The 15,699-nt window shown below is 40.7% G+C and overlaps 1 protein-coding gene across 2 annotated transcripts in view; it reads left to right on the top strand.

The window, feature by feature from the left end:
* Nucleotides 1-15,699, top strand: part of LOC137385171 (ubiquitin-conjugating enzyme E2 E2) — a 401,363-nt gene that overhangs the window by 17,522 nt on the left and 368,142 nt on the right. For both annotated transcript variants that reach the window (XM_068060156.1, XM_068060146.1), the window contains one exon: nt 4,220-4,270. In XM_068060156.1, coding sequence (XP_067916257.1) covers nt 4,220-4,270 — 51 coding nt within the window. The remainder of the gene's footprint in view (nt 1-4,219; nt 4,271-15,699) is intronic.

Genomic DNA, 15,699 nt, shown 5'->3' with positions numbered 1-15,699 from the left:
CTATGAACATTTAAAAATAGAAAAATTTGAGGCCTTGCAGATTTACAGTCCAACTTTGTTCGAAGTCCTCCCAGAATGTTGTTTGAAGTCCTCGCAGCCGTCCGATGGGGAGAAAGTTTTTCCACGCAGAACAGTCCGTAGTCTAACTTCAGTAGTAGGTGATGCTTCCTTCTTCGGCGATGAATTTCAACAATTAACTTGCAATATGACTTTAGTTTTTGAGGGATAAAAGATTGTTACAGTCTAACTTCCCTTTCTTCAATTTAAATTACCAGAGATCTGTGTTTTGGCTTGATGTTTTAGAATTTTGAGACATAATAATTAAACAGACAAAAATCCTATTTCAAACACAAACACAAGAAATGCTGGATTCACTCAGCAGGTCTGGCAGCATCTGTGGAAAGAGAAGCAGTTAATGTTTCGGGTCAGTGACCCTTCTTCGGAAAAATCCTATTTCCTTCAGTTTACATGGTTGAGAGCTCTTTTTCAGTGCTGACACCACAGCTGTGTCCTCTGTGTCTTCTGTCTGTGTCTGTCTGTTAGGACAAACTGTCTTCAACTGCCAGTTCAAAACTGAATTGTAACAAATGTATTGCATCAGGCTCACTCCCAGTGGCTATATCTATGGTAAGGAGAATGCACCCTTTGAATCGCAGTCTCCAAATGGCTGTTTCTAAGGCAACGAAAATGCACCTTCCTATAACTCCTAAGGCTTGCCGGCTCTTAAAGCAATACTGATCCCTTGCAGCCTTAAAGGCAAACCACATATTCCGAAAAAAATACTACAGAACCATGATAATATAAAAATATGGTGTATAAAAATATGGCAGGAAGATTTCAGAATACACTTGATTGATACATGTGCATGGATAAATTGATTGGAACATAGTTCATATTCTTATAGGGTGAGGCGATATATACATAATGACACAGTTCTAAATAGTGTCCAGGAACAAAGGGACCTGGGAATGCATGTGCATCAATCTTTGAAGGTGGCAGGACATATTGAGAGAGTGGCTAGCAAAGCATGTGTGATCTTGGGCTTCATAAATAGAGGCATAGAGGACAAAAGCAGGGAAGTTATGCTGAACCTTTACAAAGCACTGGTTAGGCCATAACTAGAGTATTGTGTCCAGTTCTGGTCACCACACTTTAGGAAGGATATGAGGGTCCTTGAGAGATCGCAGAGGAGATTTACCGGAATAGTTCCTAGGTTTTGGGATTTTAGTTACAAGGTTATGTTGGAAAAGCAGGGGTTGTTCTCCCTGGAGCAAAGGAGATTGAGGGGAGATTTGATCGAGGCGTACAAGATTATGTCCGGCATAGATAAGTTAGACGAGGAAAAACTGTTCCCATTAACTGATGGTACAGGGACTACGGGACACAGACTGAAAGTTTTGTGTAAGAGATGTGGGGGAAATATGAGGAAGAACTTTTTTAAGCAGTGAGTAGTAATGATCTGGAACCTGCTGCCCACGAAGGTGGTGGATGGGGAGACAGTCAATGATTTCAAAAGGACATTGGATGGGCACTTGATGGAAATACACCTGCAGGCTACAGGGATTGGGCGGGGGAGTGGAACTGATTGGGTTCCTCCATGAAGAGCTGGCATGGACCTGATGGGCTAAATGGCCTCCTTCTATGCTGCAGATGACTCTCTGACTTTAAACCTCTGTAATTTACCTACATTATTACTCGCATCAGTCCTGATGTTACCAGTTATAATATAAAAAGTATTGTCTCAATGATTTAATGAATCCTGTTACAACCAGGTGAGAAAGGGGTTTAGGGGTCCCTCTCTGCCTTCACCTGGTCTTACCGTAACAGAGTTTAATTTTTAAAACACTGTGTTTTTAGCTCCCCCTTGGTGAATCCTTGTTCATCGCTTTCCAATTATAAGGCAAAGAAACCAGGACAAACAGGTTTTCTTAGGTTTAAAGAAGAAAAGTTGAAATTTATTAAACTTGAACTTAAACTTTAATTTGGTTGACGCCTATGGATACACAATGTGCCCACGCTAGCGTGCATACGCAATACACACATGCAAATAGAGACAGAAAAGAGCAGAAGAAAAATAAAGTGGGAAAGTTTGAGGCAATATCTGAAGAGTCTTTGTTACGGTTCTTCGTGCTCACTGTAGAGTCCTTGATTGTAGGTGGATTTTGTATTTTGTTGGGGCCCAGTATTCTTCTTAAACCTTGTTTCCTGTAGGAGGCTTTTCACTCTTGGGTTCATATGTCTTCAGTGGATTCAGAGGCTTGTGAGGAAGAGATGGGAGCAGACAGGAGAGATCGTCTCAGTCCAGGAGCAAAGAGTCTTTTCTGAGTTCAGACTCTCTGTTGTTAGTACAAAAGACCCTGGAACAGCCTGTTAGTCATCTGCACAGCTGGTCTAACCAGTCCTGGATTGTATCACCTTAGCAGTCTCTGGAATGCTCCTCTTACACACAATACCTGGTGATCAAGGTCGATTGTGGGTTGAATGTGTCAGGGAATGGTCCTTTGTCCTTCCAATCACCGTCTGTTAGTATGCAAATGTCTTTTCCAGCCATGGCTGATCTGCTTAACAAGTCATTTCCTTGCTTCAGCAACATTTTAAAATCAATGTTAATGACAAAATTAGTGTACCTCATTCTTGGCTGGTGGGGGTCTAGCATGACAACCCCATATGATGTAATACAGCGCCATGCAGATGAGAAATATCCCAGGGTAATCGCAGACCTGAGCTAAGTTATTTGATCTAAATTCTACACTTGGCCTTAGTATCTGTAGGCTAGGGAAGGGAAACATTGCCAGAGTCTATTCTCATTATCCAGAGATCTCTGCTGGAAAAGGTGCAGATGGGGACATTGGTTTAAGATCAGGATTGGCAGGATTTGCAACTCCTAAAATTGAATATCCTATGATCCATTGCTGTAAGATCTCAAATTGTAGATCTGCTATTGTAAATCTCTGAAAGAAACACACGGCACTACCTTCTGGATTGCTGCTGTAAACTGAACTTTTATTATTGACACACTGTGCATGCTACAGCAAGCATGTAAGGTGGCTTCAAATGAAGAACACACTACATTTGCTATCTAGGCTCAGAGATGAGGAATGGCCACAAGGAGAAGTTGAGAGTACTGCAGGACTGTTGGTCGCGGTATGAGTCCCCACATTTGGGAGAGAACGGAAGAAAAGAGGAGATAATGGGGGAAGGAAAGCAGTGCTCCAGCAGTGACACTAACAGCCCAGTGTCTTGGCGTATTGAGGAACAGTCAGTTGCCTGTGACAAAGCTAGTGAATCTTTCATCCGACTAAAACAACTCTCAGCAGAACTCTCATCAATATAATTACCTTTGATTGGAACTATCAATGTTTCTTTTGAAGATTAATTTTTACAGGATTCAAAGTTAGATTCAGGTATATCTGGTGTTTTTTTTCTGGAGGTCCAGTCTTGATAAATCCCCAACACAGATAACTGGGGATACAGATTTCCAAGAAGAAGTCACCCATTCACGCACATCAGATATAGAGGCTGTCCTTAATCTGTCACTATTGTTTAAATGAAAGAATATATGCATTTAAACAATTGGATTTTCAACAGATTTCTGACAGGCCTTTAGGTATCATAATTGTGTTGACCACTCTTCCCTCTGCTCTTATCACTCTAGTTTATTTCCTAATTCTGGCTATTTTCGCTTTGGATCACATCGAGACTTGGGTATGTGAGGTTCTGATGTGCTTTCTTTGCCAATTTTGCATGCTGAACTTGAATATATTGAAATAGCATGTTGTTGTGCTGTTTTCATTCTCTTTGGGAGTCTCAATGAGCCTTCACCTTAAAAAAGAACAGCTGAATTGTTCTTCCTTTAACTGAAATTTAAACTGAAATTTGCAATATAACATCTCTAACTTTCCAATTTTACAGTTTCTAAATTATTGTAAGGTTCTACGCCACAAATCTTCATTTGTGCTGCAGAAGAGCTTGACAATAACCCTACTGATTGCAACAAATATCAAGGGAGTAGATGTACAATATTATGTTTTATTTTTGTATAAATGCTTGCATATACCACACATGTGCCGTTTAGATTCTTTTGACTAAACAAAATGTTATATGTCTTATGCAAAAAATGATAGAACTACTACTTGAAAATCTATGTTCATTGGTCTGCTAAAGTAGAATTGGCAACAATATTCATATTGAACAGATTTTCTTGTGTGCCTCCCTGTAGGATTCAGAAAGAACTTGCAGAGATCACACTGGATCCTCCTCCAAATTGCAGGTAAGAACAGTTGGATGCATTTCTTGTTGTGATGTGGAAATATTGGTCAGGTTATTATCGAAAGTATGTGCTTTTCCTGGATTGTTTCCACGGGGACATTCTCCTTTTTTGCCGTCAACATGCAAGACTATGAAATATTGGATGAGATATTAAAGAGAAGGAAGATTGAAGTTTTTGTATGCTTACTGTATAGAATTGTTTAATTTGAACATGTTTTCATTAAAATGATTGATGCTGATCAAATCAGCAGTTGTGAATAATGAAAGAGTTTTGTTCATGAGTACATAGGGAGTTTGTTCAGAATGAGACTTTCACTTGCTGTTGAACTTCAAAATAGCATTGATTTACAATTGTTGCAAGAAATGTTCTATTTGACTGTAAGCATGCATGTGCTAATCGTATTTAGTGTTAGTTTTAGTTCAGAATATGCTCATGCTGTTTGCCAGTTTCAGTGCCTGTCTTGCTATGTGCTTGTTTTTTTATGTGCTTCGCAAATTACATTATAAAACTTTTGATTTATGTATCTTTCTTGCTTTTTTTACATATCCAAGGACTGTTGCTTCTGTACATTTTTAATTGGTATTTCAAAAGTTACATTGTTCCTCCATCAAGGTTTAGTGCCATTTTTGACTTGTCGATGTAATGATTAGTAAACATTTAAGATTTAAGTTACTTATTTATCTAAGCTCATACCTTGGAAGTGCAAGTTCCACACATGTAATAGTATTATGTTAACGCTACCACCCAAAAGTTTAAAAGGCATTATCTGAATATTTGTAAAGTGAATATTTGCAAACCATTTTGAAAGACAGCGAGGTGCTTTCTGAAATCTGTAAAATTAGATAACAGCAAATATTATGGAGTTTGGTAAAAAAAAATTGTACCCCTTCTAAATTTTGCACAAGTGTATTATTGACTTTTTGGTAACACCATTCTACCCTGTCAGAAACTAGACTTCTGGAGATATATGTTTGTAGCATGAGAAAGGCATTGAAGTGGATGATCAGCCATGATCGTATTGAATGGCGGAGCAGGCTCGATGGGCTGAATGGCCAACTCCTGCTCCTATGTTCCTATGAAAATGGAGCTATTAAAAGTCAAAATAATTTCATTGGTTTGCTAATGTATGTAATTTCTATTGCAAATAGTAGAAAGTTTCCACATGAAATATTGTGTTTGTTGAATCGATCATTGCTTGCTTATGTAATGCGCTGTACATGCTCTGGAGCTACTGACCATGGAATTCAGAAACTGAAGATACAATAGTTCTTTTTTTTACATTTTGGAAACAAAATTTATTAAAAAATTGAAAAGTGTAGAATATATTTCTTTATGAATTTCTTCTAGTAATTCAATACACGACCATTCCAGTGAGAGTGATGGTTAACTGGTTTACAACTGCCTGAGATAGTGATTATTAAAGCTTTAGAATTACTTCCACATGTTTAACTTTTACAATCTGAATTATGCATATCGCACTTTCATTCTATTTTTCCTGCTAGTGGCAAATGTCATAGCAGATATTGACAGCCTTTGCATTTCTGGCAGTTATTACAAGTTGATAATTTTGACGTAATCAATGTAAATGTATTGAGTGATAACCTACAGTTAATTACCAGTAAATAACTGTCAGTGTATGTTAAGTATTAAGCCAGGAAACAGTTTTGTTGGTGTACAGTCAGTTTTTAATAAATCAGTGCTTTGGACCTTGAAAATTATTAATCTTAACCACTTTGATTATATTAATATATGAATCCATGGAGTTAGAGTGTAGAGTTCATTGTGGCAAATGATCAGGATGGATTCAGTCTTGTTACTGTTAAACTGTAGAAGTTCTGGTTTATCCACAATTTGATGTTGAATAGCCAGTTGGACAGTATAGAAATAGTCATGGTATCAAGGCTGGTGATGGGTTGAAATAATTTAGAACATGTTATGGTCCTTTGTAATCTAAAAGTAAATAGAAAAAACCCCACCAAATTTTAAAACTGCATCATGTACAGCAGTTCTGTTGCTGCTTAAAAAAACTTCATCTTTAACTTCATGACTAGGGCACTTATGATCAGAAATGATAATTCTGATTGTTTTCAAGAAAATGTCTCTAAGGCTGCATTAACACTACAAGTGTAATAGCAGTTAAAGTTGTCGTAATTGTTTTCAAGGTAATGGCCGGAATTTTACGTCGCCCCAGTGGGTCGGATGGTGGCCTGGGGGCGGCGTAAAATTGAGTGGCAGGCTCCGGGAGGCCTACCCGCCCTGTTTCCACCTCCGGACAAGTTTACGGTGGTCAGGCGGGGGGGTGGGGGTGGGAGGCGGTGGGAAACGGCCCGCCCGCCCGAGGCCAATCAAGACCCTTAAGTGGCCACTTAACGGCCACTTAAGGGCCCTCGCCCACCTTCACGGGTATTTTATCCGTGGCAAGTAGGTGTGCTGGCGACATGAAAGGCCGCCCAGCAATAGCTGATGGTGGGGGTGAGCATGGCATTCGGGCACAGGGTGCCCAATTGAGGTCCGCCCCCGCCTCCCCACCCACCCCCAGGACCCAAGACACCCCCTTCCCCCAAACGACCACTCCAGCCTCACCAGGGAAGGACCAATCCCCCTGGTGAGGCATGCCCCTACTTATCTTCCCTCCTGGATCCCTGGCGTCAGCTGGGCTGCAGTCCCAGCAGTGGCCACCGCTCCCGGTGGTGCTGCTGGGACTAAGAGCTGCCGGCCTGTTGATTGGCCAGTAGCTCACTGAGGCGGGACCTCCTCCCTCCAGTGGGTGGAAGTCCCGCCTCGGGACAATTAAAGCCTGGGGATCCGTAAAATACGGGAAGGATCCCCAGGCTAGGTAGAAGCGGGTTCACCACCGACTTTCACGTCAGAGTCCGGCTCCCGTCCATCCACCGTAAAATTCTGGCCAATGTCTCGAAGGCTACAATTGTAATAGCGGTTAAAGCTGTAGTATAAATTCTTGAAATAAAAACAATAAATGCTGGAACCACTCAGCAGGTCTGGCAGCATCTGTGAAAAGAGAAGCAGAGTTAACGTTTCGGGTCAGTGACCCTTCTTCGGAACTGACAAATATTAGAAAAGTCACAGGTTATAAGCAAGTGAGGTGGGGGTGGGGCAAGAGATAACAAAGGAAAAAACAAAGTATAAATTCCTGACTTGATTATGGATTTATTGTATAGTATAATAACAAGCTGACACTGTAGTTTTTGCATAAATAGACCCTACATTTTGTAATCAAACCAATATTAAGCATTGACATTTTAATGAAGTAAGGGAACCTCTATAAATGTTTATACTCTATTATCACATCTTGCATCTTTCTGCCAAAAAATTGCATGCATATATAACCAAATAGTTCCATATTATTTTTTATTTGTGTCCATTCTTAGTGACCATGTAATGCAATCAACTTACCTTTCCTGAAACGAAGAATGATCAATACAACTATATTTAGAAACTGTAACTATAACTTAACTATAAGCATGTCTTTAAAGGATCAAATAATTTTGATTGCTCTGGTTATTAAAAGCAAAAATTAACCTTTGTAAGTCTTTAATCTTGTGACTAGATCTTCTTAATCATAGATTCTCATGCCATATGAATAAATTCCTTCTGAATTTCTAGTATGGTCAATGTGGTACTGTGTGAGGTTTCAGTGGTTCTGCTTATTGGTTCCGTCTATAATTTAAGCAAGATGAGCAAGTTGTTATCACATGAGCAATAAATGGCATCATGTTAACTTTTTACAGTGCCCATTTGATTCATGAATCTTTGGTAGTTTTTTTTGTGTAAGCTTAATGGAGTTATCATCTTACTTTCTCTCTATACTATTCCATACTACAATTCCAGTATGCTTGAATTTCAAGACAGCCTCTTCCTTTATTTATGACCATCTGCAGGGAGGTTATTTTTCATCTCAAAGGTCACTTTTTTTCTCTATCAGTATTGATCAACTTCATATTCTGGTGAGATAGTGACATAGCCATCATAGCCATGCTTGACTATTCTCATCAGCACTTCCATTAGCTTTTTCGTAAGCGGTGTACGTAATAATTTTGAATCATTTCTCTGTAGCCTGACTATCATTGTCTTTTGGAAATACAAGAATCATTCAAAAATTTTACAGGAAGAGTAATTAACAAATGTGGTCCACTTTGTCAATAACAGTATGGCCATACACAAATTAATCAAGCCTTTCAGAAGAAAATGTAATGCTTTATATATCCTCTCTATGTATTTGTTTCTTGCCACTGCCACTACCAGTATGAAAATGTTGCATAAACAACAGGTTGTCTGTCGCTTGTTGTCATATTTTTGCCAGCATAATCCCTAATCCCTAATCAATTGAAAGTTTTATTAGTCTTTCAGGATCATCTAACCACAAATGTTTTCCATCTTGCTTCCAGTTCATGATTGCAGCTTTATTCAGTAGTCTTTTCCAACACTGCTTTAAGAGATGAAACTAAGAATTTGGTATGAATTTACCCACTTGATTGACCACATTTAGAAATCCTTAATTTTTTTGTCCCATAGATGTGACATGCCTGACAGTTGTAATATTGTCATTATTAATGATGTCAACAACAAATGTCAGCTCTGTGGCTGCAGATGCATATGCCTTTATTAAGTTTTAGGTTGACTATTCTATTAACTTCAGTACTCTCCAAAATATGTCATGTTCCTCTTTGGATAATCACTTGTTACGACCGACCGCTCCAGTCAAAGCCCCCAGTCAAAATATATGATTCTGATTGTGGTGGGAGAAACGCACTGATAATTCAATCTCGTCACTCCACAGATCGCCTAACATATTTATTTATTTATTTAGAGATACAGCACTAAAACAAGCCCTTCGGCCCACCAAGTCTGTGCTGACCAAGAACCACCCATTTATACCAACACTACAGTAATCCCATATTCCCTACCTACACTAGGGGCAATTTACAATGGCCAATTTACCTATCACCTGCAAGTCTTTGGCGGTGGGAGGAAACCGGAGCACCCGGGGAGAACCCACGCGGTCACAGGGAGAACTTGCAAACTCCGCACAGGTAGTACCCAGAATTGAACCCGGGTCCCTGGAGCTGTGAGGCTGCGGTGCTAACGTCTGCGCCACTGTGCCGCCATATTTCATTTAAAACTTTCCGAATTAAAGAAAGACCCAGCCAAATTGTGCCATCTATTAACCCCCGAATGAGGCTAACCAAACCAGGTGTCTTTAAATCAACAAATTAACTGTTTAATTGGAAAAACTAAATTCTTAAACACTATGAAGATATAAACAATTTTTAAAATAAAAAAATTAGAGTCCTTGTAAATTTACAGTCCAGTGTTGCTCGAAGTCCTCACAGAATGTTGCTCGAAGTCCTCACAGAATGTTGCTCGAAGTCCTCACAGAATGTTGCTTTCCTTCTCCAGCGAATTTCAACATTTAACAACTTGCAAACACTTTCAACAGAATCAATCTGACTTTAGAGTTTTTGAGGGATAAAAGATTGTCATGGTCTAACTTCCCTTTCTTCAATTTAAATTATCAGAGATCTCTGTTTTGGCTTGACTTTTTCTTAGAATAATAAACAGACTAAAATCCTATTCCTTCAGTTTAAGTGGCTGAGAGCTCTTTTTCCAGGTGCTGACATCACAACTGTGTCCTCTGTGTCTGTTAGAACAAACTGTCTTCAACTAAAAGCCAGTTCAAAACTGAATTGTAACAAATGCATCGCATGAGACTCACTCCCAGTGGCTGTTTCTATGGTAACGAGAATGCACCCTTTGAATGACAGTTTCCAAATGGCTGTTTCTAAAGCAATGAAAATGCACCTTCCTATAACTCCTGAGGCTTGCTGGTTCTTAAAGCAATACTGATCCCTTGCAAGCCTTAAAGGCAAACTGCATATTCTGAAAAAAAACTACAGAATCATGACACCTTACACAATTAAGTCATCTATTTATGTGTCAACACAATCAATGTATTTATATATCGTAAGAATGATCTTGTGCTATACTTTGGAGCAGAACCAATGAAGAAAGGAAGCCATTAAAAGCTGTACACCTCATAAGCAGTAATGAGCATGCATAACATAGTACACGATTCATCCAATTTCAGGTGCCAGAAACTTGAGATTGCAACTAACTTGGAAATTTATTTTACATTAGCAAATTATACTCAAATTTGAAGCTTGACATGTTTCCCTTTAATTGCTTCATTTATGTTTGAGGTTCAAGCAAATTTGCAACTTGCCACCTGTTCTATCAACAATTGCTTAAAATTATTTATTCTATTAGTTCATCTATATTCTTTAGGAACTCTTAAGTACTTTTTTTCTATCAAGCTCCATTTAAAATTTTATTCCTTCTATGAAAATCGTATTACTGGGTAAATTGTTTTTCAAATCCTGATTTGGGTTTCCCCCAACAAACAATCCTTGAAATAGAATGTTGGGCCAGATTTACTTTAGCTGGCACCCATCGTTCGTTAGACTTGCCCTTGCCCATTTCATTTCCATGAGACTTTGCGTGGCAAGTTGCTGTAAGTGGGAGATTGAAATGGCACAGTACAATTCACAGGGTATTTGAGATCTGTGTAAACTGGGCAAATGATTGTGTATCTCCTTATCCAATCAGATTGAAGCACTGTACAATGAACAGTGCCGTCTGAACCAGGAAGTGTATGTTAGAAACGTGAATTCAACATCAAATCAGGGACAGAAAGAGAAGGAAGGAAAGATTGGATTAAGAGAGAAAGAAAAAAAAGATAATAATTAAAAAGAATGAGATTCCACACTTGTAATAGTTAATTTTCAATGCCAGAGAGGTTGTTTGGCAGTAATGAAGACTTATCATGCTGTTTAAAGGGTACTTTGACTGAAATGGATAAGCTGTAGCTTTCTTTGACATATTTAGTTTGTATCTATCATACAGATGCAGGCACCTCATGCCACTGAATACATTTGAATGGAGAATCAGACAGTGAGATGCTGTTTTTGCAAAGCTAATAGTGGAGCAGCAGATCTTGTACAGCAACTTCCAGATTTTTGTGTTTAACACCGATTTGCACCGAAATAACTGTGAGCGCCTTAGCCTTACTATTGTTTTGACAGTAAGTTCTGAACCATTCTGTATGAGTGTTTTCTGTGACAATTTGATCTTTTACTCTGAGTACCCTTTTCACAAGATTGAGTTTCTCAGAAGTGGTCATGCCTAAAAGTGGCTGAGCATAAATACAACTTGTAATCACGGGGCGGCGCAGTGGCGCAGTGGTTAGCACCGCAGCCTCACAGCTCCAGTGACCCGGGTTCAATTCTGGGTACTGCCTGTGTGGAGTTTGCAAGTTCTCCCTGTGTCTGCGTGGGTTTCCTCCGGGTGCTCCGGTTTCCTCCCACAGCCAAAGACTTGCAGGTTGATAGGTAAATTGGCCATTATAAATTGCCCCTAGTATCGGTAGGTGGTAGGGGAATTGAGGGAAGGTGGGGATGTGGTAGGAATATGGGATTAATGTAGGATTAGTATAAATGTGTGGTTGATGGTCGGCACAGACTCGGTGGGCCGAAGGGCCTGTTTCAGTGCTGTATCTCTAAATAAAATAAATGAATAAAAAATAATCAGTTTTATGTGTGACATTGTCAATACAGCTTTCAATCACTGCTATGTCTTCCCAAGTTACCCTGATATCTTAATCTCCTGCAGTTTAAATCTATGCTGTAATGCCTTGCTTACATTTGATATTCACTTATTCTATCGTATCCAAAAAATTTGTAAGAATGTTTCACTGCTATTGATAGTACTGTATTGCTCTTGTTTGCTTAATTTGTACCGAATACATCCACAAAAAATTCTTCTGACTACTTTTCTTGCATGGTATGTTTATGATTTTGTTTGTTCTGTGATTTACACCATTTTGCATAATATTTACCTTTGCCACATTTCAAGTGTAAGTCCATGTCCCATCCTCCCGACAGGGAAACACAAGGAAGTTCAGGTCGCAGAATTGAAACTATAGTGTTGTAGTTGAGTCTCTGACCTATGTTCCCTTCAAGTGCAGCTCCTGCGGCCCCCTCCCTCCCCCCCCCCCCCCCCAAGTAAGCAGGTATTCTTGCTTTCTAAAAGCTGGACACTTTGTAGATCTTTGCATTCCATAACATCCATACAATGGTCCTGATATTTATGGAAAAGTGGGAGGGTATGTGGGAGACTGAAAATTGCCAAAGAAACTGGCAAGGCCGAGGATGTGGAAGTCCTGCCAAATTTAACATTTCCCACCCAGCAGCTGGCCAAAGTGACAACCTGGCTGGCGGGCAAGAGGGAAAACTACTGGTCAGGAGACCAAGCTGGGAACCCTTGGGGGCGGTTCCCAGAAATCTGGAGGAAGAAAGAATAGTGGCAGCGGAGGAGGGGCATGTAAAATTGGATCGGGGAGAGCATTTCTGCTCCCCCGGCCCTATTTACCTCGTGGAGTTCAGCCACCTCTCAAGGTGGGTTGGGGGTGGGAGTGAGGTTAATATCGAGGCCAATGTCTCCTTCCAAAAGTTGAAATTATTATAGATATCTTCTTCCTCAATAACAGAGGAGCATTGACTTCACTGGAAGTTGTTATTCTTGGAAAGTAAAATGGGGCAGAATATAAAACAGGCAGCTGTTCCAAAATACAACAGAAAATGCTGGAAACACTCAGCAGATCAGACAGCAGCTGTGGTAAGGAAAGTGTAGGGTTGATGACCTTTCATCAGAACTGGGAGATGTTACAGATGAACAGCCCATAAGGAGGGATAGAGCCAAGGAAAATGGGGTAGGGAGGAAAAAATAGTGACCTAGGTGGAGGCCAGGAGATGATTAAATGACAAAGTGAGACTGGTCTGAGAGGTGACAAAAATGAGAGAAATAAAAAATGTATCCAAAGTGCAGAGGATGTGCAATATAGTTACAGCAGAATAGCAGACGGGGAAGGAAGCATGGAAAATTTTGCATTGTGGAAAAGGCTCCAGTGACCCGGGACTATGATAGAAGAAAAAGACTGGTGATGCCAGGGGTGAAGACCACCCTGCCAGCCATGTACTGACAGGGACTTCCCATCTCAAGCACCAACCCTCCTCATTCTCTGATGCAGGGGCACCACTCAGGCTACATTGCTGGCATCTGCTATCCAAAAGAAAATGGGAGCTGTGGTTAAAGTCAATGTTAAGACATCAGGTGGCAAACTCATGAATGACAAACAACTATTTCAAAGTACTTGTGCTATTATCAGGCAATTGTGATGTAATACATTGTCTATCCTACCAGTGTAATCCTTCTGCTGTTTTCACAACAAATTATTATTTGGAAAATAATGTTTTGGTTTTGGAAAATAATTTGACACAAAAATAAAAGTAATGCTGCAGAATACCCCCGCCTCTGAATAAAAATCATAAAAGTATGAGTACTGTATTTGAACCCATGTGCACAAAACCCTTTCAAGCTCACTCTCTAATCTACTAATCTAACTGAACAACTCAGACAAGAGCTTTTTCCAAACTGGAGAAGCAAATGTAGAAAAGGGAAAACAAGGAAATGAAACTTGCACTAATAAGATCTTTGGCTTTACATTAATATTTTTGAAAGATGAAGTAGAGATTGTTAGCTTGGAAGCATACATGGGGCAGAGTTGTCGGAGGAGGTGGGACTGGAAATGGGAAGGCCTGACAATTGGTGCTGGAGAGTGGCTTGACAGGTTGCCAGTAAGTTCCTGTCTCCGGGCCATTTTCGTTCTGGGAGGAGCGGGGATGACGACTACTCGCCTGCAAACGGCGGGTAGCCTATTAAACCAATTAAATGACCTGTTAAGGCCACTCAGCAGAAACTGACCTGAATTTTCCAGTTGGCTTACGGGTTACGGGCCCCTCACTGATGCCATAGCACAGCCAGGGGATGGAGGCAGCTTCCTGGTGGCAGACTACCGCTGCTTTCCACTAGGAGAACCACCCGCCGTGGCCGTTGTGCCACAGCTGTGGCTGCTGGCTGTGTAGTGGAGGGTTTTCCCCTCCATGATGATAGCCTGGCAGCTGTGGCCTTTTTAATGTGAAATTTTTTAAACTTCTCTTCAGAGGGTGCCTCCATCATGGGGTGCTGTCTGTCTCTCACTCTTACCTGCATCTGCAGTTCCCACTTCGGACGGTGGGGCTGCCGCTATGTCAATGCTAGAGGGCCTCCTATTGGCCCTCCCATCTCGGGAGGCCACTCACTGTCCTTAATTGGACAGCGAGTGCACTTCCTGGCCACTAATTGGCCAACCTACAACAATCTTGCCGGGTGTTTGATGCCAATGCAACACGGGGTCAGAACCCAGAAATTCACCCGACCCCAAAACAAAAATCCAGCCCACGGAGTTTTAGAAAAATGTGGCGACAATGTGCAATATCACTTGCTAGATTTGAACCTTTGTACACTGACAACAAAGTAACATTTGCGCTAAACAAGTGCGAGGCAATGATCATCTTCAACAAGAGAGAATCCAACCACTCCCCTTGACATTCCTTGGCATTACCATTGTTGAATCCCCCACTGGGGGATCAACATCCTGGGGTGTCACCATTGACCAGAAACTTAGCTGGGCCAGCCATACAAATATTGTGGCTACAAGAGCTGGTCAGAGGCTGAAGATTTTGTGACGACTAACTCGCCTCCTGACTCTCAAAGTCTGTCCGTCATCTACAAGGCACAAGTCAGGAATGTGATAGAATACTCTCTAGTTGCCTAGATGAGTGCAGTTCCAACAACACTCAAGAAGCTCAACACCATCCAAGACAAAGCAGCCCACTTGATTGGCACCCCATCCACCACTTTAAATACTCACTCCCACCAGCACCTGTGCACAGTGGCAGCACTGTGTACTATCTACAAGATGGACTACAGCAACTCACCAAGGCTCCTTTGACAGCACCTCCCAAACCCGTGATCTCTACCATGTAGAAGAACAAGGTAGCAGACGTGTGAGAACACCACCACCTGCAAGTTCCCTTCCAAGTCACTCACCATCCTGACTTGGAACTATATTGCCATTCATTCATTCTTGCTGGGTCAAAATCCTGGAACTCCTTCCCGAGTAGCATTGTGGGTGTACCTACACCACATGGACTGCAGCAGTTCAAGAAGGCTGCTCACCATCACCCTTTCAAGGGGAATTAGGGATGAGCAATAAATGCTGGCCTTGTAAGTGACGCTCACATCCCAAGAATGGAATAAAAAAAATGTGATTAGGCCATCTGGCCAATTAGCTAGGATGACATTACTTCATTTCTACTGCAGCTTGTAAAAGTGTTTATAAACTTGATATAAAAGAATATTGCAGTAATGATTATGCATTCTTGGGTTGCTCCACATCCCTCAACTTATTTTGTTTAGGCGGAAGATGATCTACCATAATTGCTGAAGTATCCCAGTTTTTACAAATGATAATT

Source organism: Heterodontus francisci, chromosome 2 (assembly GCF_036365525.1).
Source record: "Heterodontus francisci isolate sHetFra1 chromosome 2, sHetFra1.hap1, whole genome shotgun sequence".
Classification (NCBI taxonomy): domain Eukaryota; kingdom Metazoa; phylum Chordata; class Chondrichthyes; order Heterodontiformes; family Heterodontidae; genus Heterodontus; species Heterodontus francisci.
Note: the sequence above shows the minus strand (reverse complement) of the source record. Positions and strands in the feature narration are given on the sequence as shown.